At 39.9% G+C, this 26,328-nt stretch overlaps 1 protein-coding gene across 6 annotated transcripts in view; it reads left to right on the top strand.

Annotated features, from left to right (window-relative positions):
• RNF182 (ring finger protein 182) overlaps positions 1-8,017 on the top strand; it is a 63,265-nt gene extending 55,248 nt beyond the window's left edge. For all 6 annotated transcript variants that reach the window (XM_077886480.1, XM_077886477.1, XM_077886478.1 and 3 more), the window contains one exon: positions 5,442-8,017. In XM_077886480.1, coding sequence (XP_077742606.1) covers positions 5,651-6,394 — 744 coding nt within the window. In that variant the 5' untranslated portion in view covers positions 5,442-5,650 and the 3' untranslated portion in view covers positions 6,395-8,017. The remainder of the gene's footprint in view (positions 1-5,441) is intronic.
• Positions 8,018-26,328: the final 18,311 nt, after the last annotated feature.

Here is a 26,328-nt window from a genome sequence, read left to right as displayed (position 1 = left end):
TATCGCAAGGTTGTGTCGTGCCGTAATGTTTGTTTTGGGAGGAATGGGGGTAAATGAGTGTTTGCTAGGAGAGGAATGGTTGGCTGTCTTACAGTATATCCAAATGGTGAAATATGTATTTATTAAATTGAGTTTAAGGCTCTTACTAGTTGAATTGAGAGCTTTTCTTGAGCCATTATTGGATGGGAAAAGCAAGATGCAGAAAAGTGGGTATTACATAGGAGTCAGAACACAATGGAAAAATTGTGCTTATATCTGTGTAATTATATGTAAGTGGAGAAATATGTGTACATGGAAATATATAGGGAAGAAACATACCAGGTAGTTAATATGTGTTACTGGGGGGAAGAGGGCAGCACTGAGGCTGGTTATGGGGAGGTGAAGAGGGGAAATTAACAAAATAAAAAAGAACACACACATGCTAGTAATAAACAATGATATTTATGATGTTTGCATATTTATTAAATTTAAACATGTATATGTGCATGTACATACACATGTAAATGAATTTTATAAGTATGTTTATTTAATCTTATTATTTACAATTTCTGTATAACTAAGGAGGCACCTAGATCTGAAAACATAAATTCTCAAATCAAATACAGCATGGTAATTGTGTTCAGGGCTCTTTCGGCTGTAAGTAAGAAGCAGAAATCCAACGAAAAAATTAACATAAGTGAAAAAAGGAATTTATTGGCTCATGGGAGCCATCATTCAGGTCAGTGGAGTTGTCATCAGGTGTCTGTCTTTTGCCTCTGTCTGTATCTCTGCTTTCTGCTTTCCTGTGTTTCTCTTTTTATTTTTAGCTTTATTCTCTTGTGTTCTCCCTCTTGAGGGCAAGACACTTCCTTGAAACATCTTTTTTCTGGTCATTGCTCCCTCCCTTGGCCCCTGCTGTGTTCCTTCTCCCCCTGGCTTCACCTAAAAAAGTCCTAGGGAAGAGCACTGACTCTGGTCCGGGTCCCTTGCCCACCCTGGCTACCCCCTGTGAGCAGGGCAATAGTGGAGTAGCACGATGGGCCAGACCTGGGTCACAAAGTCACACCTTTGGAGAGAAGGGAGGTACTGCGGGTGACAGTGCAAGCATGATCACAGGACTTGAGTGAGTGGGGAGCGCTTCCCCAGAGAAGTGGTGGCAGAAGGCAGACCAATTCAGTCTAAAGGAGGAAAAAAGATCCTAGAAACAACAGATGTCCAATGATGGGCTTTGCTTCAAATATAGGACCATGTTTGCATCTTTAATATCAAAGGAATTAAGTAGTAGAGCAAGTGGCTTTGAATCGAACAGTAAGTCCCATGCAGGGAAAGTAAACATTTGTCCAATATCATCAAGATTTATAATAGGTGATTATTTATGCACGTAGCCTTCCCCCGGATGATTTACAGAAGGATTGATGTCTATTAAGATTAATAAGGAATATCTACTTCATATATGTGAATATGTATTTTTCTAAGAAAAGAAACCCTTTTGTATTTTTCCTCAGCTTTACTGAAACATTATTGACTCACAACACTGTGTAAGTTGAAGGTGGACAACATTATATGATACCCATATATATTGCAAAATGTTTACCACAGTAACATTAGTAAGCACATCCGTCATCTCAGGTAATCCCATGCATTTATTTTTGAGGCAATTTGAATGTGCCAGATTCTTTCCCCTGTGCCTGCTGAGACGGTTGCTCTCATCAATGAATGCACCAGATGCACTCATCTTAGAGATTTTATCCATCTTAATATTGACTTACAGTAGTGCTTGGATATTTAGGTGATAAATAATTGACATTTCTATTTTGTGAAAAAAATAAATGCAATTACAGACCATAGAGGAAAAGATGATAAGCTGATCCAAAATACCTATTGACAGAAAAATCTGTGCTATAAAAAATGCCTAAAATATTTAGCCAGAGATGTCTTTTCCTTTCCCTCCCCTCCCCTTCTCTCCTCAACCCTCACTTTCCCTTCTCTTTTTGTTTTTAACTGTGATAGATAACACGTTTAAAATTTTTTACTGTGATAGGTAACACAGAAAACCGTATTGCCCAATGGTGTATCACACACCAAACACTCCTGAGTACCATCCAGGTCAGGAAGCAGAGCGCTGTCAGCCCTTCAGCCCATCAGCCCCAGCCCATCAGCCCCAGCCCATCAGCCCCAGCCCATCAGCATGTGTCTTCCCCAGACTGCTTGCTCCACCCCATCAAAGGCAGCAGCGATCCCAGCTTATATGTGAATAACTCCTTAGCTTTTCATCATAGTTTCACCACCTAAACTTGTATCCACACACCTTAGTTTTGCCTGTTTTTTGAATTTTCCAGAAATTGAATCATAGAGTATGTCCTCTTTTGGGTCTTGCTTCCTTACTCTGCATCAGAATCATTGTCCAGCGCTTTTGTCCAGAGCAAAGGCAGGATGGGAACGCCTAGCTTTCAGAGAACCGAATAACTCTGACTCGTGGCAACCCTATGAAGTTATATATTTTAGGTTATTAATCAAGTCCTTTGAGGGACCTTTGAGTGACAGACAGATGAAGTATTTATTTTTTAAGAACTCGAGCAGTTGGTACCCCGCCTTCCCAAGAGGAACAATCACCATGCTGCTTTATGACATTTCTAGGAAGAAACACTTGTGCTGGCTGCATTTCCAGGGATGCACCAGAGCTCAAGGCTGTCAGCCAGTCCTGCCCCGAAGTGCCTTTCTCAGTGGCAGGACTTGAAGTATTTCAAGCTAGTGGAGCTGGTTTTTTAGAGTTAGTCTTAGAATTAAAGTAGGTATCTTTTTTTTTTTTTTTTAAGACTTATTTACTTATTTTAGAGAGAGAGAAAGAGAGCATGGAGGGGGGCATGAAGAGAGCGTGGGGGGGAAAGGGCATGGAGAGGAAGAGAGAATTTCCAGCAGGCTGCCTGCTGGGCCTGTAGCCCGACTCAGAACTCCATCCCATGACCCCGAGATCATAACCTGAGCAGAAATAGACTCAGATGCTTAACTAACTGAGCCACCCTGACACCCCAAAGTAGGTGTCTTTTTGATTGGATATGTGAACATCCAGTATTTTCTTTGCATGTTATGTGAAGTTTTACGAATATGGACCTTATTATAATGTATTATACATTATCTTAACATATTCAAAAGTCTGAAAGTGTGTTTCTGAGAAAAAGGAAAGCTTTGTTTCAAGTAATAGCTCAATATTGTCAAACAAGTGATTTTTTGTTCAAAGAACTATAAACTAGAAATTGTGGCTGGCCCAGTGTAGAATATTCCCGCTCCTCTTCTGATGGCTGGAAATCGGGTACAGAAAGTACTAATATGATGAGCTGATCATCAGATGTTGAATTTTCACATACACATAAGCCATTTGTTGGTGTTTTTAGATGCATATTCTAGCTTTCTATGCCTTCAGATATAATTTTGCTTCTTTATCTTCACTGAATATTTTACTCTCTTTTCCGGGTGTCTTTATGTCTGTCTGTTTACATACCGTCTCTTCCTTTTCCAAACACCTTCATATACATCAGTCCTCTCGATGGCAGTAGAGGGAATCACTGCTGTCAATTCTTCTCTTCCTGTCAGTTTCAGTACACCTGAAGAAATTAAGACTGAGTGGGAGGGTAGCTGCAAAGAGTACAGAACATGTTCCATTTAGATGGGTCTTTTTGGTCTGCATGTGGCAGCCAGGAGGCCTGATGAGTGGGAGCTGTCCAAGAAGTGGACCTGCAATAACCTGCCCAGGGCCAGAGCCCATTGTCTAAGGATGGCAAGGACTGGGAATGGTGACTCCCCTCCTGGATAGATGTTCATCCACCAGGAGAATAAGAAGCCAGCTTTGTAGAATTGTGGGCAAGATACAGTTACATCTTGTGACCATATGGGCACATGTTTCATGAACAGGTTCAGGAGTAAAGAAAAATTAAGGGCACATAGAAGGGAAAGGCATAGAAGAGTTGGTGTCTGTGTCTGTATGTGTGTAAGAGTGAATATACAGAAATCGGCTTATGATAGTAGTTCTGAAATACATACATTCAAATACAATAAACTTTTTTTTTAAATCCTATCTACGTGTTTTTGTTGACAAGAGAGATTCTATTTATTGATTGACCTCCTTTTCCCATCAAGAATGTCTTGCAGTTGATACCTATTATGCATTCTTATATTACATGAAGTCAATTAAAAAATTAGCTGAAGTGACAAAAAGGAAGGTATTATGTATTCACAGCCAACTACTCATAATTTCAAATAAATTCAAGTTGAGCCACCCACCACCTCTTTCCTGTTAAGCAGGATGACCCATAGCAAAGTTAATTCCAGCATAGCTGTTCTCTACCTCTTAGAACTATTGTGGCAGCCTTACTACAGTGTGTGTGGGGGTGCTCAGAAATTCAAATACAGGGACACCTGAGTGGCTCAGTGGTTGAGCATCTACCTTCAGCTCAGGGCATGATCCTGGGGTCCTGGGATTGAGTCCCACAACGGGCTCCCTACAGGAAGCCTGCTTCTCCCTCTGCCTGTGTCTCTGCTTCTCTCTCTGTATCTCTCATGAATAAATAAATACAATCTTAAAAAAAAAAAAAGAAACTCAAATACATGTTGACATTTCCCCAAGCAAAACATCATTTAAGACAAATCTATTACTAAAAAAGTCACCTATGTCAAAGCCATATACAGATGTTATGAAGATATCCCATACTGCTGCCCCCTTCATTGGTGCTAATAATTGGGAACTGACCATACACATGGAATCAACCCTGACCTTTTTGGCTAAAGCCAGTGACAAGCACCTGAGGGCCAGCAGGAAGTCCTGTGGGCTGTCTTATGCTTTCTGTTCACTACAGAAAGAGTTTACATGATGTGAAGTTGGCGAGTGGGTGAACATGGAGTACTTCTTCCTGATAGCCACCTGCACACAATTCTTCATGCTTGGGAATGTTACTATGCACGTGTTGTGTGTGTTTACTTCTCTTCATTGAGAGACTTGCTGTCAGGTATCATTGGCTTCATTCTTCCTTGAGGGAATTTATCCTTGAGATTTTCCTTCTTTTGTGTATCCCTAGGCACTAGTAAGGGTATTTAGATAACTGGCATTTACACTATTGATAATCTGAAATAATCAGCCTATATTGAGTAGAATTTGATTACAAATTTATCTACTTCCAATACGTGTCCCGTTCTGTTTTCAAAGAGGCCAGAACTTCTACAGGTTTCATAGAGAAAAATCTCCTTATCTCATCATACTCCTTGATGGTGTGTGAGAATGTGTTTACACCGATAGGAGTCTTCATTCCTCCTGTACTATTGTATGTATAGCCTGAGAAAGCTAAGCACTTTCCTGTTTTGGGGCTCTAACCTTGAAACCTATTGCTTCTACCCACTGAAGCTCAGAACATTCCATGAAGTGCTCTGCAGTGAACTGTTCACTATATTAGAATCTCTTTTTTCCTTTGCAGACCTCTCATGTGGCCTTTGTAAATGTGTGTTTGCGACAGAGTGAATGTAGAAGCTGAAAATGCCTGGAAGATTCCTGGTTTCTGTTGCTACATGCCCTGCCTTTTTGCATCACCGCCTGATTCGGATGAGGTGATGTTCAGAGGGACGCCTTAATCGACACTGTTGTCAGCGAGTGGCCTCTAGCTGGAGGTAGTACGCACGGTTCAAGATGGCCAGTCAGCCTCCAGAAGACACAGCAGAGGCTCAGGTCTCTGACGAGCTCGAGTGTAAGATCTGTTATAATCGGTACAACCTGAAGCAGAGGAAACCCAAAGTGCTGGAGTGTTGTCATCGGGTTTGTGCCAAATGCCTCTACAAGATCATAGACTTTGGGGACTCCCCACAAGGCGTCATCGTCTGTCCTTTCTGCAGGTTCGAGACATGCCTGCCAGATGATGAAGTCAGCAGCCTGCCGGACGACAACAACATCCTGGTAAACTTGACTTGTGGAGGCAGAGGCAAGAAGTGCCTGCCAGAGAACCCTACTGAGCTGCTGTTGACTCCCAAGAGGCTGGCATCTCTCGTAAGTCCTTCACATGCTTCCTCCAACTGCCTGGTCATAACCATCATGGAGGTACAGCGAGAGAGCTCCCCATCTCTGAGCTCCACTCCTGTGGTAGAATTTTACAGGCCCGCAAGCTTCGACTCTGTTACCACTGTGTCACACAACTGGACTGTGTGGAATTGCACATCCCTGCTCTTTCAGACGTCTATCCGCGTGTTGGTTTGGCTGCTAGGTTTGCTCTACTTCAGCTCCTTACCTTTAGGCATCTACTTACTGGTGTCTAAGAAGGTCACCCTTGGGGTTGTCTTTGTCAGCCTCGTCCCTTCGAGCCTTGTTATTCTCATGGTGTATGGTTTTTGCCAGTGCGTTTGTCATGAATTTCTAGACTGTATGGCACCTTCTTCTTAATCAATATGCAGACTAAGAAATTTGACACACATTGCCATCTTTAAAGTTAGGTAATTTATCGTTTATTTATTTTATATTCTCTCTGATTAGTGTCTGTGATGTTAACAAGCCACTGGCCAAATGTTTGTGGTCTGTTTTCTATAAAAATTTTGACTCAGTTGGTTTTCCTGTGTGCTGGACATCAAAATGTTCATTTCTACTTAGGTGTTAGAGACACAAAAATGTTTAAGGTAAGCCTTCATAAAGATCTTCTTGTGAGTCTTCCCACAGAAAGGGTGGGATTTCACTCAGCCCTGCTAGACAAGCACCAGAGGTGCAGTGTGTTAGGCAGTAGTTGGGGCTTTGTGGAACGTCAGGGATGAACTAACTCCTCTCTTAATCCTCGGGAATCTATGATGGATGGTGGACACGAGAGGAAAGCTGTTCCAAGACACATCCACTTGAAAAGTGTGACTTCCCCCACCCCACGCCCCCTCCTATATCCCCTTCCAACACCCCTCCCGCATCCCCCTCCCACACAATTCTTCTTCACACTCCTCCCATATCCTCCTCCCACCCCTCCCGCATCCCCCTTCCACAACCCCCTCACAGCCCTCCCACACCCCTCCATTGTTGATATTTCCTGGAGTCCTCTTCATGTGTTCTCAAGTTAATGCCACTGTCTGTGGTCTGCTGCTCCAGTGAGGTGCTTCTTCCCTCTGCACATACTCCTTCACCAAGAGGAAACCGCCTCCTGCCCTTGTGTGGTTTCCATTAAATACCCATTTTGCCACATTACTAGAGAGTGGAATTTGCATGGAAGCAAATGTCATGATAGAATATGGCCACCTGTCTTTGAAGCCATCTTCTCCATATTTATTTTCCTCTCTCCTCCATCTTCTCTGAAATTCTCACAGAGCAGTTACTGTTCACGGAAATAAATCTTGAGTCTTGCCCTGAAACATTTCAACTGAGTTTTGTTAACCACATTGTTCAACGAGTCCCACGCCTTACCCTGAATGCGGTTCCACTTCAGTTAGTTGTTGGAAGCACACGAGGATTCTTTCCCCCACTGTATTTCAGATTCTATGATGGACTTGTTTAACCTAATCCTATAACAGTTTGGGGTGAATTGTGGCCGTGGAAACCCAGAAACAATTATTGGGATGTTCTGGCTCGCCGTTTGAAGTATTTTTGCTGTACTGTACTGAGTTGGACCAAAACACAATGGTTTAGGCTTATGTGCAAAACGAGGTTGCAGTAAGCCAGAGAGAGAGATGGGCAAGAGACACACAGCGCCAATGCCTGCTGGAGAGGACCCTCCAGGGCAGTAAAATGCAGGTGCAGAGAGCAACGTGATGTGTTGCTGTGCCTCTTGCTTTAAAGTCCATTTTAGAATGGATTCATGTTCTTACATAATTTATTTCAAATAAAAGCATAAACTATGTGACTTGAGTTAATGAACTTCTTTTCGTGATGCAGGGGAAGTTGAATGTATATATTTATGAGAAGAAATTGTTTAGCAGATTTTAGGTTTGAGGGAATAGAATGTCCACAGAAACTGGGCCAAAAAAAAAAAAGCGTTTCAGTTTCTAAGACCCATTACTGACGATTAACATTAAAATATTTATTACTCTTAGGAAAGGGCAATACTAAGATGACTTCCACTTGTTTGTGATGAAACATTTGTTGTGTGACATGGTTGCAGTGGACCAGTTGGATTTCCTTATTCAGGAAGAATTGACACTTATTTTTAGATTAGTAGTTTGATTTTAATCGCGTAACTACTGACTTTGAGAATATATACACCCATGGTGAGTATGATGAGAAAGCATATGTGGGGTGTGGTCCAATGAATTTAAGCCCCAAGTTATAGATAAAGACATTTATAATTTCATAAAATCTAGGTTAGATAGCATTGTGAATGCAGTTTCCAAAAATCCATTGTACTTAGAGTAAACAAAATGTTTAGGAGGTGTTTTGTGATTTGGATTTATATATTTATAAGGTTTTTACAAAATGTTCATTTTGTCTGACATGTAACATCAAATAAATTGGTGAGTTATATGATGAGGTTTCTAGAAAGCTCTGGGTGTGGGTACTGTGTATTTTGCTTATTTGTATAATGTCTGCAGTGCTAAATTTGTGTTTCTTTGTAAATTGTGATTTTTTTTTTTTTAGTTGCCAGTAAATTAATTTGTTTTTAAAGAGTTTTAAATGTAAGACAACAAAAAACTCTTAATGCTGTTGAATGAAAACAGGACAATGCTTCATTCACTATTTTATTCACTGTGATAATATTTTGTCCATTAAATTGTTATTGTTTCGATACCAGAAGTTTGATTTCTCTGACTCATTGGTTAAGATTCAGTTATTTCTTTGGACTTCTGTTAATATTAGCTAATTGGAAACCTGAGCTTTCAGAAACACCAATGAAGTACCTCTTTCACATGGATGAAGATTTCAGAACTTTCTGATCTAACTGGTGCCACCTCTGAAAGGCTTTACACTTAAAAAAACAAAACAGGGGAGGGAATTTGGGAAGATGAAAAAAAACCATTGTCTTTATCTTGATAAATACATTTTTTTTTGGTTTAAATTTGTTTGATTTATTTTCTAGAATCTGCCTAGCCATTCAGCAAAACAGTGTCCATCTTAGTTGGGGAATCACTAACCTTCTGTGATCTGGGCAAATTTTTATAATTACCTGATCTTTAAATATGACCGTTGTGAGGCAAAGCAGAAATCACTTAGAAGTATGTACTGGTTACATATTGATGATAATTAGTGAATTGGTACCACACATTAATCAAGAGTAATGGTTTTCATTCACTTCTGAAATCTTCACATAAATGAGCAAAGAATCTGGTTAAGGAAAGGCATTACCTGCACTAGTCATAACTTAGAGGAGTCATGCTTCCCTGCCGAGAGACCCACAAGTGATGAGCATGTGCCTGGTTGTAAACAGACACCCTGGCTTAGAAGAAATGCTCTAATATGTCATCCAGGTAGACACAGATGCCAAAGGAACCCTGTATTGATAGAGAAACTGATACCACAGTATAAGAGCCACCTCTGTGAGTTCTGGAGTTCAGGTGTGAAAAAGAGTTAACCTGAGTGTAATGAGGGCCAACTACAGTTCTCTGTGTTTCTACTTTTTTTTGAGGCTTGTTCTGTTTTTCACTCTTCTTGGCAAAAAGCAGATACTTGCCTTAATTCCTTAGAAACACCACAGAAAACCACATATTATTCCAGAGCTTTCTTTAAAACCAATAGGAGGCTTGGTGACAGGTAAGATCTCTTAAAAAGTTGCAGCATTGGCTCTTGAAGCTTGAGTTGGATGTATTTTCCACATCTCTGCCCATTAGATGTTTACTTCTCGGCCTCAAATGATTTATGAAGTCTCACTCTTCTGTAGGGAACTAGATGCTTAGTATTGGGTCTACCCTGACAGGTTTACTTTTGTGTGAAAGAGATTTTTTTTTAAAAGAAATAGGTGGATAGTCGGATGTTAAATTTGTAAATTCCAAGTGAGTCTGGAGGCAATACAGATTCAACTCAGTTGCTTATGTCATGTAAATTTTTGGTATAACCCAAATCTCAAGTACACTCAGTATACAGATATTTATGGTTTTTGACATGAAGGTGCTTTAAATTTAGGAATAAAAAAAAATCATAAATTATGCCCTGCACATTGTGTATACGATGTAGAGCTATGTGGTAATGTATTTTTAGAAGTGGTCGAAACTTGATTTAACAAAAACCTTCAATTACTTGGAACAATCACTCTACAAGCATCTTTTTTCTACAAGCATTTTTAATTGGGCAGGAGTTTATTAGATTTGCACCACATTAACATTTTCCCTTCAAACTGAGACTGTGGGGATTTTATAAGAGGAGAACATGCTCTGACTTAGTAGGTCATTTCAGATCTTCGTTTTCCCATGAAATTCAGTGCTTTAGGTAAGAAAGCTTTTTTTTTTCTTGTTATTGTTTTTCTTTTTCCCACCAGCATTCAGATCCATTTACCTCAGATCAGCAGTCTAGCCAGAAGACATACATTTGAGAGTCTTTGGTGTTCTAGCAGCAAACAGAAGCCAAGGAAGTAGAGAAGTGAAGAGCAGGAGAGAGGAGAGGGTCAAGGTTGAGCTCTGTGAAGTTCTAACTTTGATCAGTAGAGGAGCCAGCAAAGGGACTGCATTGGTATAGCCAGAGCCCCAGGAAAGAGAACAACAAACACTGGAGGATGTGTGCTCACAAAGGCCAAGAGGAAGCAGGTGGAATTAGGATGATTAGATGAATACAAGTGGAAGCAGATGAAGATTACTTTATTGAAAAAAAGGCTTATCAAGCTTTTCTCGTGAAGAAATAGTTCAGAGAATTGTGTAATTGTCACTGGTACGCTCACCACTTAGAGTCAGCACTTAACCTTTTGCCATATTTGTTTTTTCTCTCCCCCCAAAAATAAGAGACTTCCTCTAATTTGACTAAAATATCATTATTATATCTAAGACAATTGAAAAACTTTCTAATTATTTAATATGCAGTCTCAATAAATTTTTCTATTCCCAAATATCTTTTATAGCTTGAAGCACAAAACACAAGGCAGGTGCTAATCAAGATTCATGTGTTGCATTTGGTTATTATGTATTTTGTTCTCTTTTATTCTGGAACAGTTCCCCTGCTCTGTTTTCCCTGTGACATTGACTGCTTGAAGAAAGAAGGCCTGTTATCTTGAACAATATCTCACATTCTGGATGTTTTTTTTCCTCATGGTGGTGAGGAAATAGAATTTCTTCTTCTATCACTTGTATTTCCTGTAAACTGGAAGTTAGAGGATTTTTTTTTTTTGAAGATTTTATTTACTCATGAGAAACAGTGAGACAGAGACATAGGCAGAGGGGGAAGCAGGCTCCCCACTGGTAGCCTGATATGAGACTTGATCCCAGGACTCCAGGATCATGACCTGAGCTGAAGCAGACTCTCAACCACTGAGCCACCCAAGTATCCCAAAATTAGACGATTTTGATTGCATTCAGATTTGGGGCAAGAATTTTTCTAAATGGTGCTGCATACTTGGTATTGCATCACATGGGGGGCATGATTGAAAGTCCGCTCCACAATACGAAGTGCTGTTTCATCACTCAATTAAGGTGGTGACACCCAGGCATCTCATTTCCCCAGTCATCTGTGGGGGGATATTTGGGCACCATGCAAATGTCATCTTCCTTGATAATTTCTACCTGATGGTCCTTAGCAGGTCCTTAGCATCCAGTGATGATCCTTGCTTGAATTGGTTATTTCATTTCCCAAAGATTTGGAATGTGTTATTCTGTGAGAACTAACTTCTCTTTCCCTGGAGGATTTCAAGAGAGGGTGGTCCAGTTACGTGTTGGCAGGAATGCTGTGGAGGACATAGACTCATAGGAGCCTATACCTGTCTAAAGCTTCAGTGAATCTTAGGGTTGTAATGCATCATTAGAGTCATTCAGTTATTGAATGAATAAACTGAAATGGATAACAATCTTTAATCAGTCTTGAGATACTTTCATTTAAAAAATTTTTGAAGATTTTGTGTACTTGAGAAAGAGAGCATGAGCAAGGGGAGGAGTAGAGTGAGAGGGTGAGGGAGGGAGAAAGAGTCTCAAGCAGACTCCTCTCTGAGTGCAGAGCCCAAAGTTGGGGTTGGCTCTCACAACTCTGAGATCATGAACTGAGCCAAGACGAAGATTTGGATGCTTAACTGACTGAGCCACCCAGGTGCCCCTCTCCTGAGATACTTTCTATAATCTCGGAGAAAAAAGAAACCCAAATCTTCTGTGAAGTAACATTTTGTGAAACTTGTAAATAATGTACTTGATGAGCCTCAAACCTTTGAAATACTACTTGGATATTTATCCACCAGAAACACATTATGACTCTCTGGCTTAAGTTACTTAATCAACTCTCGTTATTTCTAGTCATGTTGGGACTATTTATCATTTCCCTCAAGCCTCCAAATTCCTTTGCCTCAGTCTTTGTCAGATCTTCTTGAGCACTTCACTTCAGATAGCTCTATTCTCTTGTTTTTCTAGCAATTAGTGCACTCCTCAGTTTATCTTCAGAGTCCTCCTGTTTCACCACAATAACCACTTGTTTATTATCTGACCATCTTCACCCTTCTTAAAATCCTTTCCAGGCAGTGGATTCTCCATAAAGCTCACTGTATTTTCCTAGTTGTGATAATAGTCTAGAACTTTTCTGTATGCACCCTCCCATTTTTAGATTTTCCAGTCCCTTGAGTAGTAAGTGGGATGTGTGCAGAGCTTCTTTATTATGTCAGCTCACATAATAAATTCTGTAGTCTTTAGATATATTTGTAAAGTTTTTAATAAGCATTATTCTTAAAATGTATGCTGCATGATTCTAAACTTAACATCTCCCCTTAATCCTTGCCAATACAATTCCAATTTGCTTGAGCCAGTCATAAATTACCCTGGCTAATAAATGTGTACTGGACTATACAGTAAGGTAATTCTGAGAGCTGGCTTCATCTCAAATTCCTTCTCTATACTTTAGAATAAATTAAGCTTTTTATTGTTCCATATCTATAGATAAGAAAACTTCTCTCCTAACATGGAATTTTAATTGGATTAAGAGGACACTTTAGCTATGAAATGTTATTTTTATGCTAAATTAACATCTCGAGTCAACAAATGAACATCTGTTTTTGTTATGTCCTGAGCCAAAACCTCCTGCACTCTTCCTTCTTTCTTATTTTCTTTGATTTCTTTAATGCCACTTATGGAAGAACCTAGTGCTCCTCATTGTCCCCCTCCTTCACACCTCCTCATGTGCGCATGTGCTTGTGGACACACACACTACACATCCCAAGTCTTCACATTTTACGAAACAGATTTGTAAAGGAGTACCACATTAGTCTTTTGCCTATTGGTAATTATCCATTTAGGAACCATTTCAAAATATTTTTGTGACCTCTAACAAACTACGTATCTGACTACTAGAATAATGGATTCAGCTGCTTGTCTTGGGGGTAATTATTTCCTCCTTTATAGCATTCACCATTAATAAGCAACTGAGAACATCCCAAGCTACACGATGGACAGGTTGTTGACACTGCTTCCATTTAGTGTGGTTTTTTTCAAGATGTTCCAGCTAGAATGATGTATTTCTATGGTTAAATTTGTTGTTATTACAAGTTTTATCTTTGGTTACAGCTTTTAATATTATAGAACTATTTCCAGCCTATAATTTGAGAAACTCTAACCACCAGTTGAAAAGGAGCAAAATGTACTGTAATTTTGTGGGTTTTTCTGGTGTTGGAGTGGAGGGTAGAGTAAAATGGCACCAGAAGGCCAAAAATACTAACTTCTGTTCTTGGAGCCAAGGAGGAGGACCACACTGCCATTACTTAGTCCTCTTCCTTACCTATACCTTTCTGTTCCAAGTGGGAACTTGAACTTTGTCAGGTTTTTTGATCAAACACTTAGATTCATTATTTTTTTTTTAATTTTTATTTATTTATGATAGCCACAGAGAGAGAGAGAGAGAGGCAGAGACACAGGCAGAGGGAGAAGCAGGCTCCATGCACCGGGAGCCCGACGTGGGATTCGATCCCGGGTCTCCAGGATCGCGCCCTGGGCCAAAGGCAGGCGCCAAACCGCTGCGCCACCCAGGGATCCCCTAGATTCATTATTTAACCCATAGCATTGACTACCTATTATGCATAGAATACAAATATTCCTTGACTCTTTGACAGAGTCCATGCATGTCATGCTTCAGTGAAAAAAATATAAAGACAATCACAGTATCTGGAAGGAGTATCATATTAAAGCAGGTCATTCCAAAATACATGACATGGAACATGTCCAAGTAGATGGCTCAAGAAGAGAGGGCTTCATGGCTGAGTATGTTTCAGTAACTGTGCAAACTCTGGCTTCCTCTCAAAGATCCTCACTGAAGGCCTGTAAGATAGTTAAAGAAACCTATTTAGTGGTTTAGTCCAATGTTTTCTCTAACTTAAGAAACCATCAAACTTTTTCTCAAACATCTATTAATATTTCATGGAATTAGTGTTCTGTGGGGGCACATTTTATGAAATTTTCACTAGAGAATTGATAAAACAGTCATATGGAATCTGACTGCAGATGTAAATCACTGAACCAGTGTGTGAATTAAAAAGACAGTCGAGAAGAAAGTCACAATTTGGCAGTACATCCAAGTAGAATGCCAAAATGCAAAGGAGGAAAGGAACAGGCTTCCAGTAGCAGAGACAGTAAAATGTTGATAATACCACTTGTTTCCAAATTAAGCAATTTATATTCTTATCAGAGTTTTATGGGATGACACATTGAAACTATGGCTCTATGCCCTGTGTCAGCATCAGTCTTTACATTACACTGGGAAAATATCTAAATATGTGCAGAAGGAAGTCTCCAGCAGAATTATGAACCACTGGCTATTTTTTGAGTCTATGAAACTTCCACAGTTAATTCTCAAAGAATGGAACCCAATGTTCCAAATTTTGAAAGACATGTACCAGATTTAAATTTTTGATCGTTGAATGTTAGGGCTGGGAAGATTTTAGACATCATAGTCCAACCGCCTTATTTTACAGACAGTAAAGCCTACACCCTGAAAAGCGATTGAAGGAGTCACATGACAAGTGCTGGAGCCAAGTTCCAAGCAAGATGTTTGAGATCCGAGTTTGCTTTTTTTTTTTATATAGATTTTTTTAAATATTTATTTATTTATTCATTCATGATAGAGAGAGAGAAGCAGAGACACAGGCAGAGGGAGAAGCAGGCTCCATGCCGGGAGCCCAACGTGGGACCCAATCCCGGGACTCCAGGATTGCACCCTGGGCCAAAGGCAGGCACCAAACTGCTGAGCCACCCAGGGATCCCCCCGAGTTTGCTTTTTATCCTCCACTTTCCAATAGTCAATACTGGTCAACTTATTTTTTCCATATGGACAACAAAATATGTAGCTGGACAGAGATTATTTTGTTCCTAGAAGTTATATCTCGCTGCAAAAATTTGTAATGAAGATATGAGATGATCATCAGAATCATTCAACATCCTTCTTTGTTCTGGAGAAGAAAGATCAAACCAGTGGAGTGAGTATGGCCAACTTATCCATAAAACAAATACTGAGAGCTTTATCACACAGAAGCAGGTAGCTGTGATTCTTAGGAAAAGGAAGAGGGTATTAAGGTAAGAGGTCCATACCTCTTTATGTGTGATAAATCATCAGGATCTGCAAGCTCTCACATTGATCTTTTCTTTCCTTATTCTTTAGGAAAAAATATTTTTCTGTTAAGGAAAAAAAATGACATGTATTCAAGCATGGTAAAGCAAGGGAAGCCACGAGGTGGGTGAAGGACCCACTGAATGGGGTCTTGTACTGGGGGGAAGACATTGGACTCAACCCTGGCTACACGAAGACAAGAGGGGATTTATATCCAAGGAGTAGGATGGTGGTCAGACGATAGAAAATTACTAAGAGGAGACTTCAGGGGTAAGGGGGATTCTTGTTGGGCCCACTCAAAATAATTCTTGCTGAAGGTAGACCAGAGTAATAAGATATTAAGGCTGGTCAGACACCAAGGGTAGGGCAGCCCCGGTGGCTCACTGGTTTAGCGCCGCCTTGAGCCCAGGGCGTGATCCTGGAGACCCAGGATCGAGTCCCACGTTGGGCTCCCTGTGTGGAGCCTGCTTCTCCCTCTGCCTGTGTCTCTGCCTCTCTCTCTCTATGTCTCTCATTAATAAATGAGTAAAATCTTAAAAAAAAAAAAAAAAGACACCAAGGGTAGGTGATTTCTCTTGCTCAAAATGGATTCTACAAAGACTCCATTCCTCATTGGGATGAGAGGAAATCCCAAGTGAGGCAGAATTGAACAGATGGCTCAGAGGAGCCTGATTAAAGATAGGCCATGGAGGGGTGCGTGGGTGGCTCAGTCGGTTAGGTGTCTGCCTTCATTCAGCTCAGGTCATGATCCCAGGGTCCTGGGATCGAGCCCTGCATCAGGATCTCTGCTCAGTGGGAAGCCTGCTTCTCCCTCTTCCCCTGCCCCTTTCCCTGCTTATGCACTCTCTCTCTCAAATAAATTCTGAAAAAAAAAAAAAGAAGAAGATAGGCCATGGAGACAGTCTTTGTAAATATGCACCACCCTCATTTCCACCCTTACCTGGAAGTTCCAATAGTTTTTGAGGTATGGTGTAGAAGGATGCTCTATAGTCTGACATCCTCAGTATCTGGACTCATTCTCACATCCAGGGAGATGCTCTTCTGGTGCCCCGGTCCTGCAGTGCCTGGGCCTCAACTCCCATGATTGGTTCTCTTCCCCCTGCCCTATCCCCAACGTCCTCACCACCCATCATCCTGTAGCTCACATCAAATTGTGCACAATTGGCTTTTACCACTATAACTGTAATGAAACTGTTATCTCGAAAGGACTGATAACTTTTTTAAAAAGTAACATTTTTATTGAAGGTAAACATGTTCATGCTATCAAAAGCTAAATGTATAAGGTCATATAATGAGAAACAGGTGCCCCTGACCTATCTGTCCTGGTCCTCAATGTGCAATCTCTAAAATCTGTCTTAAATCTTTACTTGCATATTTCTGAAAATTGTGCTTATATAATAATCCCTTATTTTTTTCAATTTTACTCATTATTTTCTGTTGTGGAAAGTGAGGATTTCCATTTTTATTGTCTGCCTTCCACCACACACTAAACACACACACACACACTCTTTCACTCTTTACATCTCAGTGTAGTTCTATCACAAGTCTTGGTAAAATAAATATTCAGTGCTTAGATTGTGAATGACTGTAGTATTATAGCTGAAGTTCTAGTATTGTGAATACATTTTTTAAACAGCTTTTCTTGCAGTATAAATGATATACAAAAACCCTGGGACATATTTAATGTATGCAATTTGATGAGGTTGGAGATGTGGCTATACCTGTGAAAACCATCCCCACACTCCAGGTAACCAGCATGTCAGTCACCTCCATACTTGAATGGAGGTGAATCTATTCATAACGATACTGAACTGTAAGCTATGGGCCCCATGTCTAGCACTTATTCATCCTGTATGAATTCATCCTCATAAGAGAGGAACTTTATGCCCATTGAACACCAACTCCCTGTTTCCTCCACCCCTCAGACCCTGTCAACCACCACCATTTTCTTTCTTATTTTAATTTTCTTATTTCAATTTTCCTTGAGTTAGTTGCTTCATTTAAAAATTTACGTCAATTTCTCTGAACTTACAACTGAATCATCCGGAGAGTCTCTGACTCAGGAAAGACCTTTCCTTCCCATCAAACATGGCGGGTAATCTGCCAATTTGCCCTCCTGGAGCCCTTCATTGTTTCCATGCAATCTGGATGGGTTGTTTTCTGCCCAGCTGGCCTACAGGGACTTTCTTTCATCCAGGGAATTCTCTCTTTCTGAATTGCATGCCATCTTTTTCTTGGTTTATTTATTTTGGGGGGTGGGGGAGCACATTCTCCAGCAGCTTGCAGGAGGAAAAAAAGAGGCTTAAGAGGTAAAAATCTCAAGACCTTGTGTGTTTGAAAATATCTTTATTCTAGCCATAGGCTTAATTCACAACTTGTTTGGAAATCATTTTTCTCTCAAAATAAAGTAAGATAAAAACAGAAAGAGAGAGGCAAACCACAAGAGACTATAGTTAAGAGAACAAACTCTATAGTTAAGAGGGTTGCTGGAGGGGAGGTGAATGGAGGATGGACTAGTTGGGGGATGGGCATGAAGGACAACACCTGTTGGGATGAGCGCTGGGTGTTATATAAGTGATGAATCATTGAATTCTACTCTTGAAACCAATACTACACTATATGTTAACTAACTTGAATTTAAGTTAAAAAAAAGAAAGAAAGAAAGAAACAACCCATTCTCCCTCATTGCTTCTGCTCTTTGCAATCCCCAGTTTGCTGTGGAGAAGTTCTATAGCATTCTAATCTTTGAGTCTTTGTGATCTTTATTTCTGTTGTGGAAACTGTTAGGATCTTCTTTTAGTCCACATTGTTCTGAAATTTCACAGTGAACGACTGTTACACAGCTTCTTTCCGTATATTATGCTGGGTGTTCAGTAGGCCCTTTCCATATGGAAATTCATTTCTTTGGTTCTAGAAATGCTCTTGAATGGTTTTTATTTTTTATTTTTTTTATTTATTTTTTGAATGGTTTTTAATATAATATCATCCCCTGCATTTTATGTCTTCTGGTTTCTAGAACTCCTGTGGGATCTTGGCAGATCTTCTGATTTTCTTATTCTTTCTCTCCTGTTTCTCATCTCTTTCCCTTTTTGATCCGGTTTCTGAGAATTGTCCTCAATTTTATCTATCAACTTTTCTGCTTAATTTTATAGTATCTGCCATCATTTTAAATTTCGTAGAGTGCTTTCTTGTTCTCCGAATGTTTTTTTTTTTTTTAAATAATATTCTCTTCTCACTTCATGAGCACAGGATCTTCTCTTACTTTAGTGAGAATCTTAATTCTAGAGTTTCTATGTATTCCTTTACTCCCTGCATTGTCTGTTTCTTTCAAGTTGATTTCGTCAGTTTATTCTGGGCTCTGTCTTTCATGGAGAACCACCTCTCAACTATCTGATCCTTGTCTGTCTTTTCGGTTTAGTGGAGGAGCTCCATAAGGCAGTTGGAAATCTGTCTGCATGGCTGGGCTTTTGTCAACTGACAGGCCTCAGGGGAAGGTCCTCTTGTTTTACTGGCTGACATTCAGTTGTTACTCCCTGAGGGTCTTTTACGTTAATGAGTTTTCTCCTCAGAGAACCATCCTGGCTGCCGGTGATTTGGAAGCTAAGCTAGGGGAGGAGGGTGTCAGACTCCCTTTTCAATATAGAACCTGTCATTTAATACTTCTGTTTTCAGTAGGACTCCCCACTGCTGCCCTCAGTGGGGAGGCCTCAGGACAGGCCCTCTCTGATGCAATCCTTCGAAAAAGTGAGCTTCTTCTGGCTTTTAGTGGGCCACAGGAAGAGACAAGAGGATCCAGGAGGGTAATTTCCTCTTTGCCAATGCTCAACCATGCTGTACCCCCATCCTAGAGGTAGCTGGTACCTCTAATTCTTGAGCCATTCCAAGCTTCTGTTAAACTTGCTTCTTTCTGACATTCATTCTTCTCCCTGTTGCCTCTGCCACTTGGTCCTATTGCAGGATTAAGGGCAACTTCCGGTAAAATGTATGCTCATTGTGATGAAGTTTTGGAATATAGGTGAGGTCCAGAGACTACGACCAAGAAAGAATTCTTGAGATGTCTTTGGTGCAAAATGGTGGTTTTATTAAAGCCCAGGGACAGGACCCATGGGCTGGAAGAGCTGCTGCCCCAGAGCTGTGAGGGGTGGTTGATTATATCCCTGCGAGTTGGGAGGGGTTTGAGGATAGCGCACTCTATAAGGAATTTTGGAAGCAAGTTTTCAGGGACCTTGAGGCTGGTGGCTATTGTTGGGAAAAGGTCACTTATTACCATCTAATAAAACCTGAGTCATGAGACCCTTCAAATGTATATTGGTGGGCCATGTGCTTGGAGGATGATTGTCAGCATGTATCTTGGGGGTTTAGAGATAAAGGACATTTCTAAAGGAATTTTTATATGCTAAAGTAGACTTACAGGATCCTGGGGGTTGAGCTAAGATTGCCTTCTGCCCTTAGCAGAGTATGAACATTGAGGCAGTTGAATCCAGAGAGGAATGTCCCTCTGCCTGTTTCAAGGACTTGTCAATGTGCTGCCCCAAGCTAGTGCTTTGTCCTCAGCTAGCCCTGTGTTCCCCCACCAACTGTATTTATTAGCTGGGGTGATTCCAAATGAGCTCCCATGGGTTCTAGAAACTTTAGAACTTTCTCTTACAATGTGGTCGAAGTGTATACGCAACACCATGAGGGTTAAAACAGTTCAAAAACACACGCAGTGCCATGGAATGATTCCACCTGAAGCTTGTGTGGGTTCACTTGGAGTTCAGAATCACAAAAGACACACACATCTTCGCTAGCAATCTCACCAAAGAGAAAGATTCTTTATCAGTGGGTGTTGCTGTCTCTATATTAGAACACGGAAAATGTGCAGGACAGCCTGGCAGGGTTTTTTTTAAGCCTACTCTTTCTTGTATTTAATAAAGAGAAGGAAAAATGATTGCTGGTTTAGAAATTATTTTTAATAAAATTTGAATAGCTCTGAGCAGAAATCATTTTCTTTTTTAACTTCAGTCTAATAAACATGCTATAGCCCTAAGCCCTAAGGGTATAAAATAACTCTCTGGCAGAAATGAGACATAACACTTGCCATGATTAATGACCTCATAATCTGAAAATCTCAGATCATCAAAGCCAGTATTTTTCTTTTAAAAGGTTCACCGTGGCCAAGTTATTCATCAAAATCTATTTTGCATGATGCTGACATTGTTCTAATATAAAATCCAGACATAATTAAGCATTTGTCAGGCATCATTTGTTTTCAATCATGCAGGTAAATGTGAGACTGGAGTCTGTTGTCTGTAAAAGTATCTGACATTGATGCTGACCCCAGCCAACTCTTGCTTCACATTGGGTTGTAGAATTATAACGTGCTCTACCTTATATAGAGTACTAAAAGTGAAGTGATGTACTCTGTTGAGCCATAAAGTTGTTTCCTGCACTTTTTAAGTTACTTTGTGCTTGTGAATTAAGGGCCCTATGGAATCTGGGGCCCCATTACCTCCTCCTGTAGCATACATTTCTGGAAACCCTACAATGACAGTCATGTCTGGGATTTACTGAGCACGCACCACATGCCACACTCTGGGTGAACTGCCTTCAGCACATTATTTCAGCCAGTTGTCACAGCAACTCCATTATCCCCATCTAGCAGCTAACTGCAGGCAGCTACTATGTGAAAAATAAAAGTTCTCTCTTTCCAAACTCAGGTCTACTCTCTAGAAGTATTCCCTTTTAAGTATAAGGTAAGCACTACCTTACATAGTGCTTGATTGCCTTCTCTGAGAGGGCAAGTAGTTAACTCACATTATGTTTCATTTAATCTCTCTCCAGTTTTCTTGGTTATGCTTTTTGTGATATTTCTGTTGATTATGTTAATACTTTAAATTGTGCATTTCAACTCCCAACCTTATTTCTCTATGACTGGCTGACTTCCGGTTCTTAGACCCTAGCTTTTTGTTGATTTGGGATGGAGACTCTGAGAGAGGCCTATTGCTGTGCTTCCAAACAGCATTAAGTGAAGAAAATCAAGAGTTGCACACTCTACTGCCTAAGCCATGCAAGCTTCCCTCCTCCTTACCGTTTTCTTAACATTTTTTTCCTCCAGCTTACTTTATTGTAAGAATACAGTGTAAAAATATGTGTTGCGGCACCTGGGTAGGTCAGTCAGTTAAGGGTATGACTTTTGGATTTCGGCTCATGTCATGATTTCAGGGTGGTGAGTTCAAGCCCCAAGTCAGTCTCTGCACTCAGCAGGGAATCTGCTTGAGATTCTCTTTCCCTCTCCCTCTCCCTCTGCCCCTCCACCAGCTCATGCTCTCTCTTTCTTAAATAAAGAGGTAAATAAAATCTTCAAAATATGTGTTAATTGGCTGTTTATATTATTGGTAGGACTTATGGACACCAGTAGGCTGTTAGTAGTTAAGTTTTGGGGAAGTCAAAAGCTATATGCAGATTTTAGTTGGTGGAGGGGATTGGTGTGTGTGGGTCATTTGTAGTGTTAAGGAGACCTTGAGAGTTCTAAGAGTTTTAGCTATTTTGTACAATGTCCTTCAACTGGGATTTGTCTGACCTTTTCCTCATGATTAGACTTGGGGTTACGGGCATTTGTGTGGAAGACCATGGAGAGACATGTATATCAGTATCAGAATTGTTAATCCATATCCCCATGGGATACAACTTTATCAATTAACCACGTACCTTGCTTTTACACAGTACCTTTTGCTTTATTCTTTCCTTTTCTAAAACATTTATTTATTTATTTGAGAGAGAGAGAGAGAGAATGAGTGAGCAAAGCAGGGAGAGGGGCAGAGAGAGAGGGGGGAAATCCTCAAGCAGAGGGAGTCTGACGTGGGGCTCTGTCTAAGAATTTAGACTCTAAGATCATGACCTGAACAGAAATCAAGAGTCGGCAGCTTAACCAACTAAACCACCCAGGTGCCCCCTTTTGCTTTATTCTTACTGATTCTGTTTCCTAAGTGTCTTATGTCACCACCTTTCTCTCCACCACCTCCTTCAGGGAGGCTGTTTCAGGTATTTATAATACAATAATATCACAGTTGCCCTTGAATAATACAGACTTGAACTGCACAGGTTTGAACTGCTTTGTATATTTTGTATACATGCCCTTTATCAGACATGTGTTTTGCAAATATTTTCTCCCAGATTATGGGTTGTCTCTTTATTTTCTTAACAGTGTCTTTTTTAGAGGAGTTTTTAACTTTAACAAAGTACAGTTTATCAATGATTTCTTTCATGGATTGTGGTGTCATATCTAAAAATTCACCACCAAATCCAAGATCACCCATATTTTTCTTCTTTGTTTTCTTCAAGAAATGTTATAATTTAGTGTTTTACATTAAGGCCTGTGATCCATTTTGAGTTAACTTTTGTGAACAGTTTAAGGTCTCTAGGTAGGATCTTTTTTTTTTTTTTTTTTTTTTTTTGTAGATGGTCATCTAATTATTCCAGAACTATTTTTTGAGACTTTCTCTATTGAATTGCCTTTGCTCCTTTGTCAAAGATGAGTTGACTATATTTATGGTTCTCCAATTCTGGGAGAAGGCATTCAGTCTTTCAACATTAAGTATGGAGAGTTTTGTAGATGTTCCCCATCAACTTGAGGTAATTCTTCTTTTTCCTACTTTGCTGAGTTTTTGTCATGAATGGGTATTGGATTTTGTCAAATGCGTTTTCAAAATCAATTGATATGATCATATGTTTTTTCTTCTTTAGCTTGTTGATGTGGTGGATTACATTGATTGATTTTTCAAGGTTGTTGAACCAACCTTGTATACTTGCAATAAATGCCACTTGGTTGTGGTATATAATTTTTATACATCATTGGATTTGGTTTACTAATATTTTGTTGAGGATTTTTGTATCTATGTTGATGAGAGATATTGGTCTATAGTTTTTCTTTCTTGTAATGCCTTTCATCTGGATTGGGTATTAGAACAATGCCAACCTCATAGAAATAAGGGAATAAAAATGCCTTCTGCTTATATTTTCTGGAAGGGGTTGTGGATATTTGGTATAATTTCTTTTTAAAATGTTTGGTAAAATATCCAGAAAACCATATAAGCCTGGTGCTTTCTGTTGTTTGGAAGGTTATTCATTATTGATTAAATTTATTTAATAGATAGTTATTCAAATATCTCTTTCTCTGCATGTGAATTTTGGCAGTTCTATTGAAAGCTGGACATCTTGTATTGCATATTGGGAACTGAGGTAAATAGGCCATCAGTGTGAAAACATATTTATCTGGCTAAAATTAATACTTAAAATAAATATATACTTTTATGTATTTATGTATAACATCTGCAAGATGCAAACTTTCCAGAACTCCCCATTATTAGTAAAGGGTTTCCTTTAGTCAAAGCCCTCCATATTTTGGCTTCAATCTAACTTTTCGATTTTTTTTCTAATAATAATGATGTTATCATTTATAGAGTACCTGTTATTTATGTATTTAACACAGTAACACTTACTACAAGGTATACTTAAGTATGTCCATTTTACAGATGCAAAGTGGGAGAACTTGGTATGGTCACATAGATCTTCAATGACCAAACCAGGATTGGATCGCAGATCTATCTGGTTCTAAATTTCATGCTTTTTCTCACTCGATTTCAGTGTTTATTGCTTTTATCAAGCCCTCTAGTTTACCTAGTCAAATTCATCCATTCATCATCCCCAAACATGCTAATAACTCTTGCTGTTCTTCTTGGAATTCCTGAGCCACCTGTATCAGTAATGGAATAGCCAACTAAAGTATTTTAAGTAATAAAGGCATAGTTATTTCACATAACAGAAAATTTGGAGGTGAGCAGTCCCAGGGTTGACAGAATAGCTCTGCAACATCACCAGTGACCCAGACTTGATCATCCTTGTATTCTACTACCTTCATTGTCTTGGTGATGCCCTCTATAATGTTCACTAGAAGGCTGATTCAGCTTTCAGACTCATATCTTTGTAGGACAGGGATACAAGCAAATAAGTAAGTGGGGCAAACAGCAAAACAGTATTTCCAAGAATTTGAGTGAAACTGTACCCTAAACCCATCCCTAGATCCATCAACTGCAAAGACAGCAGGATTACCATAAGACATGACTTATTTTTCAGAATGGGCACATTTCTATACAAACACAATCAGAGATCTAAAAGCAATGAGGAACAGGTGAATGACATTGGAGCCAACCTGTGGGTTGCCAGACCATCCATCCTTTAATGTCCAGATCAAGCACTGTTCCCTGCCCTGATGATCTCCTTACTATACCAAACAGCTTGATCTCTCTTTCACATGGAATTCTTTTCTCTCTCTCTCTTTTTTAAAAGATTTTATTTATTTATTCAAGAGAGGGAGAGAGAGAGAGAGAGAGAGAGAGAGAGAGAGGGAGGCAGAGACACAGGCAGAGGGAGAACCAGGCTCCATGCAGAGCCCGATGTGGGACTCAATCCCGGGTCTCTAGGACCACGCCCTAGGCTGAAGGCGGCGCTGAACCGCTGAGCCATCGAGGCTGCCCTCACCTGGAATTCTTATAGGTATTATCTCTCCAGGTGATTAAATTGTTTACCATCTTGTATTATAAATTATCTTTTTAAAAAAGATTTATTTATTTGAGATAGCATAAACAGAAAGTACAGAGAAAAAGGGAAAGAGAATTTCAATTTCAGCAACCCCCACACCACCCCTGTGGGGCTCAATCCCATGACACTCAGATCACAACCTGAGCTGAAACCAAGAGTTGGAGGTTCAACTGACTGTGCCACCCAGATGCCCCATGAATTATCTTTTTATGTCTTTATTCTTCAAAAATATTTTACAAGTGTCTTGTGAATAGAGAGTATGTCTTATCCACTGCTTTATCTTCAGCACGTCTAGTATTTGGTAGGCACACTAAACATTTACTTGAGGCACAAAATGTGGTCTGTTCAGCAAAACCACCTGATAGCCTACATGAATGTAGTTCCTTCTTGCTTGTATATGTAGACTCTGCATTTCTCTCTCCTGACATACATAAAAGAAAGGATTTGAGAAAATAAGTAGTTTTGAAAATGGTGATCATATAATGTTGTTTTTGTAATCCATGATATGCAGAACAAGTAACAATAGACCTTGAGAATAGAGTCCTATCTTCTGAAGTCAAGAGAAGATTCATCCATGAGCAAGGTAGTTTAAAAGATTGTGGCTTTGTAATATGGCATCTTTCCCTCTATTTTAAAATACCTTTTTTAAAAAAGATTTTATTTATTTATTCATGAGAGACATGGAAAGAGAGGCAGAGACACAGGCAGAGGGAGAAGCAGGCTCCATGCAGGGAGCCTGATGTGGGACTCAATCCTGGGACTCCAGAATCATGCCCTGAGCTGAAGGCAGACGCTCAACCACTAAGCCACCCAGATGTCCCTGCAAAATACTTTAAAAAAAGAAGAAAGAAAAAAAACCATTTTCATTCATCACTTTGATGATGTTATCTGACACATTGAGATAATGATATCGGTTAAAAAGAAATATTGAGAGTCCAGCATACCAAGTTGTTGGCTGAAGGGCTATATTTTGGGTATAAACATGCAATTGTGGCTTTTCAAAATTCCAAGCATGCTTGGGAGAAAGCAGCAGGATTTTAGGCTGTTTCACAGGGTAGTCAGTGGGATGGAGGAGGAGGAGAGGGAAGACTAGGGCACAGGGCGGAGGATGGTGTTAAGACGCTCAG

The sequence above is a fragment of the Canis aureus genome, chromosome 37 (genome assembly GCF_053574225.1).
Source record: "Canis aureus isolate CA01 chromosome 37, VMU_Caureus_v.1.0, whole genome shotgun sequence".
Classification (NCBI taxonomy): domain Eukaryota; kingdom Metazoa; phylum Chordata; class Mammalia; order Carnivora; family Canidae; genus Canis; species Canis aureus.
Note: the sequence above shows the minus strand (reverse complement) of the source record. Positions and strands in the feature narration are given on the sequence as shown.